At 33.8% G+C, this 18,595-nt stretch overlaps 1 protein-coding gene across 1 annotated transcript; it reads right to left on the bottom strand.

Annotated features, from left to right (window-relative positions):
• Positions 1–3,401: 3,401 nt before the first annotated feature.
• On the bottom strand, positions 3,402–9,692 carry LOC143559804 (photosynthetic NDH subunit of lumenal location 5, chloroplastic-like). The gene is made up of 6 exons (XM_077048267.1): positions 9,594–9,692; positions 6,679–6,865; positions 6,491–6,579; positions 5,952–6,006; positions 3,891–3,976; positions 3,402–3,774 (listed from the first exon to the last, which is right to left on the bottom strand). The coding sequence occupies exons 1-6, from the start codon at positions 9,690–9,692 to the stop codon at positions 3,622–3,624; spliced, it is 669 nt and encodes a 222-aa protein (XP_076904382.1). The 3' UTR covers positions 3,402–3,621.
• Between the last annotated feature and the right edge of the window lie 8,903 nt (positions 9,693–18,595).

The following is an 18,595-nucleotide window of genomic DNA, read 5'->3' on the forward strand; positions in this document are numbered from 1 at the left end:
CTTCATCATTATTACTCCCGTCACCATTCTCTCTCACATAGTGTATACACCCATTTTTATTGGTTTTTGCCACCACCACTACCATACTTTATCATAACAACCGCCAACATTTTTTCCCCAAATCATGGATCTAGCTTATACATCAGTAAAACCAAGAATCAAGGGCTATTAGGAAATCATATCACAAACATGTTCAGATAGGCTCACACATCATAGCGTGTAATCTGACTAATCTCTCAAACAACAGAGAAAGAGTAGAACATGCAGCTAAATAAAGCTTTACAAAGTTGAACAGTGGATTTTTGAGAAGCCCGCCTATGGTTACAATCGTCGTCCGTCGCCGCCATGACAGCCGAAAAGCCGCCGGAAACAATGGGGCAACAACTCCATTTCTCTCCTTTACTCTCTATGTAATAAACGTAACGATGAAGGTGCATGTTCATCTTTGGAGGTGATGAGACGGTGACCGGAATAATAATGATGAGGGTGACGAAGATGAAGAAGATGATGAAGATGATTGTTTTTTTTAATTAACGAAATTCAAATGAAATTCATTTTTGGAGATGAATTTCAAAACACAAAAATCAACTTTTTTGAAAACAGCTTGAAACATCACGTTAAAGCTGGTTTTCATCAGATTAGATTTGATGTGAAAAGTAACGTTTAAGACGGATTTTGGATTAAAACTTGCGTGGTAGGTGAGAATGCTTGACACATTGCAGATTTTTTGGTCCACGAAAACTCACGGGGAAAATCCCAATGTCACGTGAAAGTTGGATTTCGAGGGCTATTTTTGGAAAACGAAATCTCACGGGCTATTTTGTGTTTCTCTCTCTTTAAAATGGCTATTTAGATAGTTTTCTCTACATAAAACCATAAAGCATTTCAAGCACATTTTTTTTTCACTCTCTACTATACTCTCAACAAAACAAAAAATAGAAATGGAAGGCTCATCGGTTAATTTTGCATGTTATGGGTTGCATTTGGTTAATTTTCATCAATTTAATTTTAAAAGTGTTGAGAGTGTTGCAATTAATAATGTATTGGAAAACGTGTAGTAGTAAACAACTTGAATTTTCTGATATTAGAATGATATTCAAAGAAGGTGCCAACATCTGGCTCTTATAGCTCGTGACACATGAAGCATCTCAATCAATATCGTTCGTCTCAAAATTATCTTTTAGCATTGAGAGTTTGGTTATAAGTAAAAGTCACTTTCATCATCAAATATTGAGGCATTCTTATGTACCGGTAAGTAGTTGTTTGGTTTAGAAGACGTTAAGTTGATTTTCTTTGCAACTTTTATGCGATTTGTGTTCATAAATATTGAAGTTCGCTAATGAAAATTGGTCTACTTCTAACATGAAAATTGGTCTACTGGAAGTAGTAATCTTCTACTATTGGTCTGCTTCTAAAATGAAAACTGGTTTTGTTTTTCTTGATTTTCAATCACTCATTGGTATACGTTAAGGTAACATCTTAGGTAACCTAGCTTGGGAACACAATATCTCGAGCTATGACAAAAGAGATCAGCTATTGGTAAGTTAACTAATCCTTCATGTACATAATTTTTCAAGTAATCAAGTTATAGTATCATTAACGTCAATGGAAGTCATCGAGTACCAAGGTGTGAAAAAAAACAGTAGAAAATTTACATGCTTCGTAACATTATTATATAGAGTAAAACACAAATTTGACGCCACATAATCAGGCTCTGTATATTTGGTATATATTATATATTTGTGCTTAGTAAACAAATAATCAGCTCTGGATAGGTGGCTATTGGTTTTGTTGTTGACTTATTTCTTTTTTCTTGAGCTACTCACGTTCGATTCCCGTCAAAGACACATATTTCAATTTTTTTTCTTTTTCATTCTTTTATTTTATTTTTTGTGTGCCACCTATATAACAAGATGTCCTTTACTGTTTCTTAGTTTTTTAATTGCATGAAGCATATTCCTCATTTTCTAATTAGGTGTTTGCTTGCTAGCTATTTATGTTTCTCTTAATTTCATATAATTAGGATTTTTCATGAGTGTTGAGTTTTGTATTTTGTATGCGCTTATGCTTATGATCTATATAAAAGTGACAACTTTGGTGTTGCAAATGGCCCGTTTTGGTCGGTAGATTTTTTTTTTTCTTTTTTAGTTTAGTTACCATAATAAACGTAATGAAAACCGACCAAACGTCAAATATTTTTTTTTGTTTTAGTTCTGGTACCATAACAAATCTGAAAGAAACCGACCGAGTTCGTGCAGACTCGTTGCCTTATTTAAAGCCCATGACTTACAATGCTACTGACCCCCCCCCCCCCTGTTTTGGTCGTCGGTCCACCTCAGGTTTATATATTTTCGTTTTTTAGTTCCAGTATCGTAAGATGCAAATCAAAACTGACCGAATTCGCGTCAAGTTATCGCCTCAATGTCCGAGACCGACAACGCCTGGGTTTTACCACCGACCGGGTTTGCCAACCAAATAAACGTCGTCTTAAATATTTTGTTTTTTATATGTTAATGTTTTTATATGTTACTTTGACGAATTAACTTTTTGGGTTTTAACCCTCAAATTTACCAATGATGTCTATATCGTAACGAATGCAATAAGTGTGTCGACTCATCGTCATAACGCTCGGGTTTTACCAACGGACGGGTTTCAACGCTGGGATGCCAGCTACCCCGGCGCAACGCGACGGGTGAAAATCTAGTTTACATCAAAATTACTTCTCATGACAAGCAGATAATTCATAACATTTGTAGTGAAGTGAGCATTCTCAATTCTGGATCCAATTATTTATTTATTTTCTTAACTATATATTATTTTGGAGTCTAAGAAAAGAAACCCGATGTGATCCACAGCTCAACCTTCCTTACGAGTATCGCTATGACCAAAATGTAAAAAAAGTAGCTTTTTTATATATAGTTATAAATTTCTTGTAATCATACTTTAAAAGTACCTATGAAGAGTGGTGACAAAACAGAAAAGAAACAAACTAGCATTTTGACCGGGATGCTTTCAATCTGTTACCCAACATTAGTTTGCAGTTTGCTTTACAAATAGAAGAAACCTGGTGTAATCGCCATCCCGAGCTTCCCCTTTTAGCATTGCTATGAATTAAGCTCTGTATAAATGGTACCATATCCGACACTTCAGACATCCAATGTACATGTATGTAGGTACACAAAATTCCCGCAACACGTTGGCAAACATACAAGTTAATAATTAAAAAAGGCATCTACCTAGGACTACTAGAAATTGGGTTTCGAAGTGTATGCAAGTTTTAAGTGTATTTCAAAAATGCAAGTAGTACTTCAAAATCAATGTGTAGTTTATGCATTAGAGACAAGCTGCCATAAGCTCAAACCAACAAGTTATATTTCATACTCATAATGCAAACCAACCCGAAAACTGAAATAGGCCGCTCATATTTCAACGAAACTTGTTTATGAAACAGTATTGTTACCACATCTAGAGGGTGTTTTCCAAGCCAAAACTTTGGAAAACAGAAAGCTAAAAGACACAACTCTGTTGTCATTTGTAAAACCACTTCTTCGTGTGGGTAATAATCTGTCTGAAAACGCTACGGTAACTCATACAAAATAGACAATCGTCTGCCTTGCTTTTCTAGACCAATGGAAGCTCGCCACAATCACTGATCACGACTCTCTTTGTTGGGCGGTCACCTCTGTCAGTGACTTGTGACTCGATCAGCTTAACTACATCCATGCCTTCAAGAACTTGCCCAAACACAACATGCCTTTGGTCCAACCATGGAGTCTGCCCATCACACACATTAAAAAAAGACGTATTTACATGTCGATAGAAGTATAACAAAATTGTAAAACCTTAATCATGCCTTCAGATAATCTACACCAGAGTATAGGAGACTGTACCTTGACTGTGCATATAAAGAATTGACTTCCATTAGTATTGGGTCCAGCATTTGCCATGCTAACAATTCCAGGCCCAGTGTGAGTTACTGCAATTTTCAACACATATAAAGATGTGTGAATAACTGAATAATATAGAATATGAGAACATGAACAACATAAACTCTAGCTAGTTTAAATAAAGAGCAACTTTTATAATATGTAAAGTAACTTTGATCAAAGTTCTATACTTCTCTTTCAAGTAATTTTTTCACCATAGAAAATGCATCATGCCTTAAAACTTTGATTAAAAGTACCAACAAGTTAGATTACCTCACATTAAATAGATTTAAATTTGGTTTATCATATATATATCAATCAATCAATCATACCCAGTAAAATCCCACCAATAGCATAGCTATAAGTAGGGTCTGGGGAGGGTGGGATGTAGGCACACCGTACCTCTATCCACATGGATAAAGAGGTGGCTTCCAGAGAGACCCTCAGCTCTAAAGTACATATGTATGAAGCAATACAAAGGAAATCAGAGTCAACAGCGACGACGAGGACGAGGACGAGGACGATGACAATGACGATGACAACAACAATAATAATGTTAATACTATTTATGTAGAGAAAATATTATTATGGTGTGTGACTAAAATAAGATAACTAGAAGCCCTAAGGTATTCCTTTCTCCCTAAAAATCCTTAACTTTAATTCTACTTCTCCAAGAATTCCTATCTTCAACCATGTCCTCGGAGAGGCTTAGGTCTATCAAATCATGCTTAATCCTCTCATCCCAAGTCAATTTAGGTCATCCTTTACCCCTTCTCCCCTCTATAGTAATGTTTTCTATGGATCTAACAAGATTCGTCGTTTGTCTTCTCTTCACATGTCCAAACCATCTCAATCTCCACTCTCTTATCTTGTCTGCTATGTTCGCCACCCCTAATCTCTCTCGAAACACGACGTTTCTTATTTGGTCTAACCTTGTGTGCCCACACATCCAACGTAGCATTCTCATTTCTGCTACCTCCATCTTCCGCACTTGTGCCTTCTTGATGGCCCAACAATCTGTTCCATATAGCATTGCAGGTCTAACTGCAACCCTATAAAATTTTCCCTTTAGTTTAGTTGGGAAACTCTTGTCGCACAATATACCTGTGGCTGCTTTCCATCTACCCCATCCTACCTGAACTCAATGGGTCACATCGCTGTCTAATTCCCCATCACTCTGAACAAAAGATCCTAGATACTTGAACTTCGTTACCTACGGAACCACCTGCCCTTCAATGGTAATCTGTGTGTCCTCATTGTCATTTACCCCTCCAAAGCACAATGGAGGTACTCCGTCTTAGATCGACTAATCCTTAAACCTTTTGCCTCTAAGGCTGTTCGCCACTCCTCAAGTCTCATGTTTAGATCTTGTTTTTTCTTAGCAAGTAACACAATATCGTCTGCGAATATCATGCACCATGGGAGCGTCCCCTGAATCGACTTTGACAACTCATCCAAGACTACTGCAAAAAGAAACGGACTCAGCGCTGACCCCTGGTGAAGACCTACCTCTACAGGGAAGAAATCAGTATCACCCACTGGCGCACGGACACTTGTTGCACTCCTGGTATACATATTCATAATTATCTCTATGTATTTCCTGGGTACTCCTCTACCCTCCAAGCACTCCCAAAGCACTTGTCGTGGCACATTGTCGTAGGCCTTTTCTAAGTCAATAAACACCATATGCAGGTCACGCTTCTTCTCCCGATATTTTTCCATCAATCTTCTTAGAAACTTAGAAATTTGGTTTATCAATCTTCCATCAATCTTCTTAGAAATTTGGTTTATCATAAATCAGAAAAACAAAAATTCCTTTTCTAGCCCAAAAAAGTGTTAGAAACTTAGAACTCTAACCAAAGTTGCTTACTTTTTTATGCAGTTACTTGTTAATCCTTGATTAAATTAACGGTGTCCCTATGCTGCTCCAAATAAGTTTTAGTTTATTTGCTTTCAGAGATACTATCAATTAACTGAATTTGAAAACATTATAGCATGATTAGTGTAGAATTATGGCTAACTTACGATTGAAGTTTTCGTCCTTGAAAGTCCGGCCATATATGCTCTTGCCACCAGTGCCCTGCATAGTATTCAAGAAAAAAAAAGCAGATAAATTACACGATACGACTGAAAGACAAATAGAAGTTATGCCATATAATTGAGGCATGAAACCTCAACATAATCATATATATCAATAGGGCATAGGGCAGAAGCTGCAGATGTGGTTATCAAGTTCCACATTATTTTCTTAAAAATTCGTAGAAAATATAGTGTGTCGAATAAATATGTGAAGGCTCACTAGTTAAGCTCATCAGAACACTATTAACTATATATCATAACAAATTGGGATGTGGATTATGAGGTTTTATAAATAACTGCTTCCAAGTAATACTAAACTCACACACCTTGCAATCTTCTGGGGTAGAAAAAAAAACAACAGAGCAATAAATAACATATAGCTTAATGTAATTAGAATGAACAGCTATTCACAGTTTTTGCACAGAAACTATAGCATATGCGTCAACGAATGAAAGGAAGTATAAGACAGAATCAACAAGACCTACATTTCCCTTGTCAAAGTCCCCTCCTTGAATCATGAAATCCTTAATGACACGGTGAAATGCAGAACCCTTATAGCCAAAACCTTTCTCTCCTGAAACAGATGAAAACCAGATCACCCATAAATTCACTCCATACGTGTATCAAAACTAACAAAAACCAATCACCAAAATACACTATTGTAATATTCAACCTGTACACAGAGCCCGGAAATTTTCAGCAGTTTGGGGAACATCATCACCAAAGAGCCCAATCACAATTCTTCCTACATTGCTTCCCACAGGGTTTCCGATGCTTATGTCAAAGAAGACTTTGTTAGTTACTTTAGCCTGTGTAGCTACCTCCTGAAAATAGAGAAAACCGTGAATACAAACTATAGCCTATGTATGCTCATAACGGTCAAATATGATCACTATTTGTAACTGTAAGATGCCAAAATTATGCATTATCCTTTTAATGCAGTTCTATTATATTTTACATTCAAAACTAAACTTTAGCAGTTAAAAAAATATACAATTATACATCACTATAATGTAGATGTGCAAACGAGATGAGCAACTCACATACTACTCATCGATAAAAAACTTGAAACGGTTTGAGCCTTATCGAGCCCGAGTTTCAACTAAAACTCGTTTATTTATTATTATCGTTATTTAAGAGTTTTGTTGTTTTAAGGATGTGGAAAAACAACTAGAAATGACTTGGATAGCTACGACTAGCATTGTTTATTAGTTCGTGAGCAGAGCACGAGCTAATTAAGTCAATCTCAACTCGAGATCAAATTTGGGAATATATGAGCAGCTTGACTCGAAATCCTTTATCAAGTTGCAATTTGAGTTTTACGTGATTACCTAAAGATACATGCTCATATACCAAACCATATTTGTAAACCGACCTAATTCCCCCAAAGATGCATACTCGTTCACAAAACCACACACGTAAAACACTTTTTTTATATGTAATAGAGAAACTTACTAATTTGTTAAGTTTCTATATATTTATTTCTTTAGTTATAAAGAAATAAAAAATAAAAAAAAATTAAAATGTTAAGAAGATGTCAACATCTATACTCTCTAATAAAATACTACAAGTTTTGCCACTTGTCACTCATACATTAAACCTTACTTTTTTTAACAAATTTATAATAGTAAAAATAATAGTTATCATTCTTAAAATTTATGCTTCAAAATTTGTTAATTTAATATATATTTTTTTTTTCAAACATTTGATATTTATAATCATCATCTTTTACTTTAAAATTGTTTTAAAGACTATTGTACAACGACTGTATTAATAGTGTTTAACGGGTTTATTGTTTCTTGCATACTGATTACCTATTCAACATTGTATTTTCAAGAACCACTCGTGTAATACACGGGCCTCAAACTAGTTATGTTATATATAAAAGTAAAATCAATTGCTACGGTCATAGACGTTTGTAATTTAAGTCCCTTAAGTTTTAAGTTCTATCAAATTAGCCCTCTAAAGTTCTAAACTATTTTAATTTGATCCTAAACATTTTCTTTTGATAACCTTTGCTTGCTTTACAAGTTAGCCCCTTAAAGTATTCATGGTTTTAACTTGTACCCTAATTTTTTTTTATTATTTATATATTTAAGTTATTGATTCTTCTAACGGTTAACTTGCGAAACTTTTTAAATTTTTAGCATGGTGTTACAATATGTTTGTTTTATCTATGTCACACCATAAAAACATAGGTGCATTCTCAATAAAGTATATAAGTTTCGTTGAAAACATAGTTGTGTTTACAATAGAGTATCTTTTTTTTGTATTGTAAGCTATATACATAGTGCAAGTACCGCGTCGAAACCGTAATGAGCCGAACCGATACTGATCAAAAAATTTTTTTGTGATATTTTGATAAAACTTTTTTTTAGTTGTGTCGAAGTGATAATCATTATGAGGTGTTCTATCTCCGCATTTAAAAATTTGGACCCGTTACCAAGTTCCTCACGCAACGCGCAAAGGGAACATACTAGTATAATTTTAAACAACTAATTGATATGTTCGATACTCGGCGTTATACCTAACACATGACAAGTGAAGGTGATAAGTAGTTGGGTACCTGGCGGGTATAAAACATAGTTTAAAAGCCCTTTAAATTACTAAGTTAGTGTTTGATATGCAGAAATAAGAGGCATATAGAATGGCTTAATGTGAAGAAATGAAAAAAAAAGTGGCAGGTTGATTATTGAAATAGAATCACCTATTACCTAATTCATCTTGTTCCCTATAAAACACTAAAAATTCATTTCATCCACCCTTGTTATTTTCATTCCATTATATCTTTCACCCGACCACCACCGCCGCCGCCATCAGCACCACTACCAACCACCACTAGGGGTGTTTAGAAAAATCTGAATCCAAAATCTCTGAAAATTCGAATAAGAAATATTCGAAATTTCGAATATCCGAATCACGGATATCCGAAAAATCGGATCCGGCTATCATTTATGAGATATTTTAGATAGTTCGGATATCCGAACTATCCGATATACTAAGTTTAATATTTTTAGTTTAGTTTGATATATGAAACTATTAAGACTCAAACCCTAATTCTTATTCTTTCTTATGTCAATCCCACACCATTTCCTAGCCTCTCATCCCTGCTCTCTTATTTCTTCCGCTAGATCTTGACCAGGCGACCAACAGGCAACAGCTCTGCCTCCCTGTCGTCTTACCATGGGTCGTCACCACTCACCACGTCTCACCCATCGTCACCACAACCCTCGTCAGTCGTCACCAGTTACCACAACCCTCGTCAGTTCATCACCACAACCCTCATCTCTGTTACCTTATAATTCTAAATATGTTTGTTTAAGGAAATTGTTTATTTTGAACAATAGATTGTGTATTATTTGCTTGTTAGTTTGTATTTTGATCAATTTTAGGTTAGTTTGTTAGATCGGAAAACTTGGATTCTTTAGATGTTGTAAGTTTATTATTTATATAATAATTTTTTTTATAGATTTTCGGATTTCCGATTCACTATCTGATCGAATATCCAAAATTTCGGATATTTAAAATTTCGGATTCGAATTTGGATAGCGAAATCCACTATCCGAAAGGTCCGCAACTGCCACCAACGACCACCACCGCTTGTCGCCCATCACCGACACGCCACATGTCACTACCAACCACTATCACCGCCCGTCTCCCACAATCACGACCACCACCACTTGCCATCACTTGCCACCACCCGCCACCGCCAGCCACCAACACCGCCACCACCCACCACCACCCGCAAACATCGCCACCACCCACTATCACCACTCACCATCAATTTTATTTTATGTCTTCGTCATATACTACCTACCAAATAACACAAATTAATGATTTATTCAATTTTATATGATACCCGAACAAGACAATGTAAGGATAATGATACATTACATTTCTTTGTCCATTTCATTACTTCATTCATTTTATTTTATCATTCAATATTATTATTCAATATCAAACAGACCCTAAAGTTAGTGATAGCGGTCTCTTAATCATTCTTCACAAGTATTTGATAAAGACTAGTTACGCCTTAATGGAAAAGTTCCTATTTTTAGAGTCACGTGTTACGAAAAAAATACTGAGCAAAAGGGATTGAGATATTCATTTCACTAATTATACTATACAATAAAGAAAACCTAAACTGCTAGAGTTAACTTCAAACTTTTTCATTCTTAGTTCATCAACTTTTAAGTTATTATAAATTAGCTCTCTCAAAGTTTTAAACTGTTTTAATTTGATCCCAAGCATTCTCTTTTGCTAAACTTTATTTAATTTTGCCCCCCTTAAAGTTTTCATGGTTTTAATATTGATGTGCTAAAAGTAGTCAAATAATTATTAACTAACATTATACTAATCTAGACACTAAGTAACACTCTAGACCCTTAAACTACTAACCGGCAAGTGAACCGGTCGACTCTAATACAGCTAAGTAAGTCCGGATATCGAACCCACGAGACTCTTTAAATTACGAAACTAGTAAACAAGACTCAACTACAAGACACGACTATTTATTAATAATGTTTGAGGGGGAATTTTATACTAATTAATTAAAACTCTAAATAAATAATTAACTAATAATTAAAACTTACTAATGATTACTTTAATTAACTAATTATTAAACTAACAATAAAATTATAAAACCCTAAACATAATTAATATAATAATAATAAAAACATAATCTTAACCTTAAAACTAATTGAATTAATATAAAACTTAAACCTAATTACTTTAAACTAGTAAACAATTAAGAAAACTTAGATTGATTCAGATGATAAAGATAACTAGCTATGCTAGAATCCCCAAAGTTGCGGTTATTAATAAAATGGAAAACTCAAGTTATGGAACTGGGATCATGAAATAGACTCTTGACAGAAAACATGAACATGACCCTTGAACTTCAAGAAGACGCCTATAGATTTCTAACAAGTTTTAAGACTCACCAGTTTTATGAATTAAACTTCCTTACGGTTATTTAATAACTTATGTCTAAGTATCTTTATTACGAAAACCTACCTTACAGCGCGAAAATCAAAGATAGCAAAGCATACTCAATTAACTTAATAGACTAAGTTGACAATCAAACCTAGACGTGTTGATCAGTTCTTCATGTAAGCAATAGAAAACATAATAAATATTAAACCTATGAACCTGTTACAGCAGGGTGAGTAGTAACCGCAACAAGGTATGATGTAGTTGACATGCTTGTGTAACATCCCAAAATTTCAAATAATAATAATAATGAATATTGACTCGTTATGACGGAAAAGTTACTTGAGTTAATAAGTAAATAGTAAAATGGTAAAAGGGAAAAGATAGGTAGGCTAATTAAAAGGAAGTAATCATGGAATAAAAAGGAAAGATGGGCCTTAGGTCCATGGGCTTAAGGGAGTATAAATACCCCCTTAAACCCTAAATCTTTCCATTTCCATCCATCTTATCCATCTTATTCTCTCTACACCATAAAACACACACTTAAGCCAAATACACCTCCCATAGCCGTCGGCCGCCATCCAAACCTTAAACCGATCATAGCAACGTTAGACCTTTGATCATACAAGCAAGATAACAAGTCCAAGACCACGTATCAAGCTAGCCGTGACCTAGAAAACACTTTAAAGGTATGTTCTTTATCCTAAAGCTTACGTTTTTATGAACGGATAGCCATGAAACTTGAACATAGACTAGATCGGGTCTAGATAAAACATAAAGTTAACAACTTGATGATTAAAAATTGACGTAATATACTCATGTCTAGATACGGTTTATGAAGGAAACCCTAGGTCTAGCGTAAAGAATGTTTTTATGATAAAGGTCCAAGCTTTATGCTATAAACGAGTAAATCTTGATAGTGGGATGATATTGGGCGGTTAAACGGTTGAGAACGATGAAGAAAAGTGGTTAAAATCCTTGATATGGACCCGTAGCAGCTAACTAGATTAAGGAAAGAAACGAGAAAATAGACTGATGAGCTGAAAACACCTGACCTGAGGGTTCTCGGCCAAAAAACTGAGAGTTCTCGGTCAAACCAGGGGGTTCTCGGCCATGAGGGATCTCGGTCAGGAACAAAGGTTCTCAGTCACCAAAGGTTTTCGGTCAGATACGGGTTCTCGGCCAAACATGTGTTTTCGGTCAAGCATGGTTCTCGGTCATGAGTTCTCTGCCAAAGGGTTCTCGGCCATGTTTTCGGCCAACCCATTCTGTTGGGTTTTGGGCCTAAATCCAGTTGGGCCCAGATACCATAATGAACAGTTGGGCTAAGCCCATATCTAATATAAAGCAAACTGGCCTATTATCTTAGGCTTAGCGAACAAGCCCAACTTTAAAAATAACTTAAAATGTTAATGGAAAATGTGTTAAGACAGTTAATGAAAATAAAATTTTTCCAAGCTGACCTGGCAGCTTAACCCCAGCCAGGGGCTCTGCCCCTTGGACCGCGCTAGGGGCTGCCGCCCCAAGAACCCCGCTGCCAGGGGCGCTGCCCCCGGACCCCCGTTCGTTGTGGGTTATATAAAGATAGAAATACGATGCGAGTAGTAATAGTTAATTGATACGTGTAATTGTTATACAGTTAGTCGTGCACAGCTCAAAGAAGGGAATAACCATAAACGGTTAACGTAATCGCATCCAGGTGAGTTTCTAGCCCCATTTCCTTGTTATGTTTTCGGGGCTGTGTGCATACTCGATGTGAATGTTAATACACTTACCTTAAATGGTAAGTGTATGTCTTAATGACGATTGTCATAGTTATGTATGTATGCTTGACAATACGTGAACGACCTTCGGGTATTGCACGTATTGTTAAGGCAAGTATAGTGTAGTATGTATGATATGTGTATGTGAATAAGGGAGCACGTACGATTATCTTGTGTATGGTATTAAATGTATGGATATGATAATGAAAGGTAAGGTAAGGTTAAAGGGTTGCATACCCTAATAATTTATGCGAAGGCTAAAGGGTTGCATACCCTAATAATATATGCGAAGGATAAAGGGTTGCATACCCTAATAATGTATGCGAAGGATAAAGGGTTGCATACCCTAATAATATATGCGAAGGTAAAAGGGTTGCATACCCTAATAATATATGCGAAGGTTATAGGGCGTAATGCTATTTAAAACGTAAGGTAAGTATATAAAAGAAAGAACGTACGAAGGTAAGTAAGTATATTATAAACGAAAGTATGAAGGTATGTAGCTATGAATGTATTGTATGTTGTGTGATTAACTAGAACTCACTCAGCGTAGCTGACTTTTAGTATGCACGCATGTGAGTAGGATGAGGCAGCTCGCTTGAGGGGACACGTGGCATTGAATAAGAGGCTGGCATCGGAGGACTCAAGACGTTTACGTTTAGTATTATAATAATTCGAAAGACAAGGATGTTTATTTTAAGACAAGTTATGGAGTTATGTAATGTTTATGAAAGTTTTTATATTCCGCGAATTTTATTAACTCTGATTATTAGAACTATGCTGATGAGTAAATCCAACGTCCAAATGTGAGGCACCGGTAACGGGGCCTTATAGCTTGTCATCTTGATAGAGTTCCGCTTTAGGATGTATAGTTAAGGATGGTTAGGGTTCTTGAGAGGAACCCGGTTTAGAAGAGAGAGGAGACACATGATTTTCTTATTTGTGTGAGATTAGGTTATGATGTTAATTTATTCTCTCTATATATACACCAAAGGGGAAACCCTTTATTAGCTATTAAGAGTAATATGTCCCATCAATAATTACCAAGCTAATATATAATAAGGTATAATTAATTATTTTGATCTATTATTATATAAATGATAATGATGGCCATATAAATAAATATATAAAATATATATATTCTTACATTCTCCCACTTGGCCGAGTAATCGTTTATTATGAGTATTAGATAAGCCTGATCAGGAGTTAACACTCATTTTAGTTTTAAACTCAAACTGGAGCAAAGAAATACAGTCATTGAATTGAACATCAGCTCAAGACCTCCATTAATCATACTGCAGTCCTTATTTAAAACCTAAGTAGTTATGATCAAAATTTTCAAGTAATCCCTTCAGAACGTTTGATTTGTATATTAATTCGTCTATATGTCATTATGCATGCTGAACATATGAAGAGACATACAAAATCAAAACTGGTGAGGAAATTTAATAGTAATCATTCATAGTATGATATGCAGTTGCGTATAGTCATCATTAACCCGTCATTATTATAAGCGCTTTCATAATATTTATGGGTAATAGACCTTTAGTTATAGGATCCTTAAGCATATCATGAATGTATTCGATATGAAAATTTAGATTCCTTAATTCGTTCATAAACGAATAATTAATTTCATATCAAAATTTAATGCAGCATCTCTCAAACTGTTACTGTTTGAGAAAACATGGTAGCTGACTTTATCATAATAAGTCTTCAATATATAATTTATATAGAGTTTAATAAAACTTATGAGTCTACTAAAAATTTTTTAACAACAACTTATCTACAATTGTGTTGAGATTATTCAACAAGTTATGCCATCATGACTTAGGTTGTTGTTATTAGCTTATTATGACTCCTCCATGAGATAATTGTATCTACCGACATAAGAATATATCCCAAAAATTACATTATGTTATCTTTGAATATAACAAAGTTTAGGGTAATCAATCTTTTGAGTTCTCACTTTTTCATTTTAAATTATAGTCTCTGGTTTCCTTTAAAGATATTTTAATACTCTTTTAGATGCTTCACGTTAACCTAGACAAATCTAATGTGTTCAATTTGAGTAATATCTGAACGAGTATATACTTGAACCTACATGAGGCTTCTACTTAATGAAGCATAAGGAAATAATCTCAGTGATCATTTATCCTCTGAAGGAGAGCAATATCGCTTGTTACATGTGAAATGACCCATTTAAGGCTAAACTTATGGAAATACTAAGGTCCATTCGGGTCTATCTCAGATTGTTATGATATCTGTCACGTAAGGGATATCTTTGAGATATTTCATATCAAAGTATGTGTTCACAATGCTTTGACTTATGTAACATATATTGTGAAAAGAATGTCATCTATATAAGGACAAATATATTTTTAGTTTCTCCCACTCATCTTGAGGTAGGTACATTAATCCACTTTGTTTGATGAAAATAATTGTATAAAGATTTCATCATATTTTGATGTTTGCATTCACCCATATATGGATTTTATTGACTTATAGACTAAATGTTCTTTGACATTCAGTTTAAAACTTTTAGGTTGTTTTATGAACATATAAATATGTAAGCCGATTGTTAGGGAAAGTTGTTTTAATGTTCATCTAAGTAGCTTTTAAGTATTATAAGCTACTAGAACACTAATAATACTTAAAGAAATCTTTTGTAATATAGGTAAGAAGATTCTTTGATAATTTATTCCCTCTTGAATATAACCTTTAACAATCAATCATGCTTCTTTATGTCTTAATGTTTGTGTTAGGATTTAATTTAGTTATGAACACCCTTAGGTGTTTCAACCAAATCTAAAAACGTTAGCCTGACTTATGTAGTCAATTATGATTGATGCTAATGGTTTAATTATAAGGGGTAGGATCATTAATCTTTCCAACATCCATTTTAACTTTAGTTAGGGAGGTTACATAATCATCAATTTTAGTAGGTTTTAAAACCTAGATGGCCTCCTGAGTTGATTTTTGGGTAATTCTAAAAGTCTCAGTTTTATGTATTAGCTCTTAGTTAGATTGCTATCATTTTCAGGATTCTAAGTGTGTAAGAGTTGGCGTAGTATGGTGTACAAGAGGTGTAATTGGAGTTAAATTTGGAGTAAAATTTAATAACTCTCTTCCCTCCACCTCTTGTACTTCTAACAAGTCATTATAAAAACTTTTACTACTCCCACTGACCTTAGAAACCTTTAGGAAATTTACATGCTTATGGTCAATATTTAAAGACCAATAGATTCTAATAGAGAAACAAGTTAATAATATAAGTTGTTGTAGTTTCTCTTGGTGAGGATTAGTTTAGTAAGAAATCTGAATATGCCCATGTTTATGCAACAATGAAACTTTCGTAAGAGTAGTAGTAAATTCTAAAGAGATAAGTTTTGATGAAATAGTGTTATGATGGAGCAATTTCTTGTACAAGACGTCCACCTCTTGCAAATCTTGTAAGTTATGATGGAGACATTTAAGGCTCCCAATGATCTTTAATATCTCTAGGAAAATACATGAAAAGTTTCAATGATGTACGTGATGTGGGAATCTGTCATATATATGAATGGATCTCTTTAAGACCATGGACCATAGAAGATATATTAGATACAAGTAAATATCCTTTTAAATGATAAAAGATTTATGTCTGAATATTCCGTTTGAATAAGTTCCACGAATATAAGTGAAATATAACTTCTGGTGAACCCATACTTATTTCTTAAGCCAAGTAATGTTTAGGGCATCTTACACATGATTTAAAATCACTAAAAATGAGATTATGAAATATCACCCTCATCAACCATGTCATGATTTCTCATGAAATTTGGTTTTAATGGGTGAATTTATAGGTCTAATTTGTCTTTTGTTAAATTTTATTTGCATGATAACAAAAGTTGTGAAAGTATATAGTATCATATAGTTCTATTTTATAAATGTTTCAATCCAGATATTGATAACAAATAATATGAGAGTTTAAGGTAAGAGTGACTTTATGTAGGCTATGCAAACCTCATAATTGTCATAATGTAGCTTAAAGTATTGATACTAAATTCTGATTAATCTCCAGAATATTTAAGGTATCATAAAAGCGTACATAGAAGACAATTTATCATGGTTCTAATAACCTTAGAATTTAAAATTGTCACTAACACTCATGTTAGTTATTTGTTAATTTCGGGTAAACATATAGAACTAGACTCAACCAATCATGTGTTAATGGGAATATTATGATTAGCAGACTTAAATATCATTTATACAACTATCAGTTTTAGCCAGTTGTTCTTTTGAATTATGGATAATCTTATTGCTCATGCCTAATCTAATGGCACATATTTGCAATGAGACTTCTCCTTAGAGAACTTAAATCTGGAAGTGATACTTGTATTTTGTCTATGAACCTTAGAATTATCCTCGTTTAGGTTTTAGTGGTGTGAGTTGAATAATATCTTATTTCAGTACAATACATTTCTTTTCTTGTACATATGTTGCTGATCAACATACTCGTTTTCCTTTTGTATTATGAGTGTTATAGTTGATACTTAAGGCAACAAATTGTAATAATAGAAAATTTTAGTATGTAATGCATTAGAAAAGTGTACTTATTTTCATGTGTGAGCCCTTAACTTTATGGGTCATGGTATTGTAAATTATGATGTATTCAGTAATGACATTTAACCTTATAGTTAGAACTTTTAAGAAGTGCATGAATCTTAGGAGTTATTTTGATTAGTCTTAAGAAAAACTAAATCTAGAATAACTCTAGTGATAGCATTTATTTATATAAGTTCTTGATTATCGTTATCGTAAGAGACATTATGATTGACTCATTCTATTTGTTATGCTCCCGTTTTTAATGGAATGATTGTTTTTAGAAGGAGCAGTAGGATAGTCATATCTTGTCTTAAGGGATAATTAAAACTGAGAAGAGCTAAATATTAATGAAACTCTTTATGATATAAAACTTATATTATGCTTTAATATTAGAGTGGATGATTTAGATGAGATAGTTATTTATAGAAGAAAATTATAGTGAGTAATGTTATGGGATATAAGATAATACATATTAAAATTTATGTTCATTAGATTAATGAAGGATCATTAATGTGGGGATCATTATATTTTATTGAAGATGTGATATGTCTATTATTAACATCAAACTAATAGACTATAATTAAAAGTTCTACTTAAACAAAAAATAAATCACCTTTGGGCAGAATTAAAATTTATTTAAGTATGTGTGCAAAACAATTGTATCTCATCACCTTTGGGCAGAAGTGATACAATTATTTAATTATGCACGTGCTAGTTTTGCTGGAAAAAAAATGTAGCACATCACCTTTGGGCAGAAGTGAGACATTTATATCATGTTAGGCAAAAACTAACAAAAGTTTTAGTTAGACTTGAATGACAGAGTAGATGTAACAAATCATCTTTGGGCAGAAGTGATACATCAAAGTTCATTCAAGTTAAGTCATTTTAGTTTTGTAAAACATTAAATGTAGTTTAAGTTTAACAAAACGAATCAATTAAGGATGTTCACGGTGGTAGGATGAGTTCTTGGTCAACCCTTGAGTTTTCATTTAGTGGGATGGTTCTTGGTGAAATGTAGGTTCACAGTAAAATAATTAGTTACCGGAGAAATAAAACCAACAACCATTAGCCTTAAACCTAATAACCGTTAGTCCTAATAAACCATGAAACCATGAACCTAATCTGATAAGATTGATGCAATTAGTTATAAAAGATTTTGATTATAACTTCATAAAATGTTGTGTATATATCTAAGTTTATAATTCGATAATTATAATAATAATAATCATCGAAACTTACAAATCACAATACACACTTTTAGAAGTTATAATCATATTATAATGAAGGTATTGAAAATTTAATTTCTATATA

The sequence above is a fragment of the Bidens hawaiensis genome, unplaced genomic scaffold, assembly GCF_021521415.1.
Source record: "Bidens hawaiensis isolate Kalapana, Puna unplaced genomic scaffold, B.hawaiensis_p1.1 tig00020041_1, whole genome shotgun sequence".
In the NCBI taxonomy this organism is placed as follows: Eukaryota; Viridiplantae; Streptophyta; class Magnoliopsida; order Asterales; family Asteraceae; genus Bidens; species Bidens hawaiensis.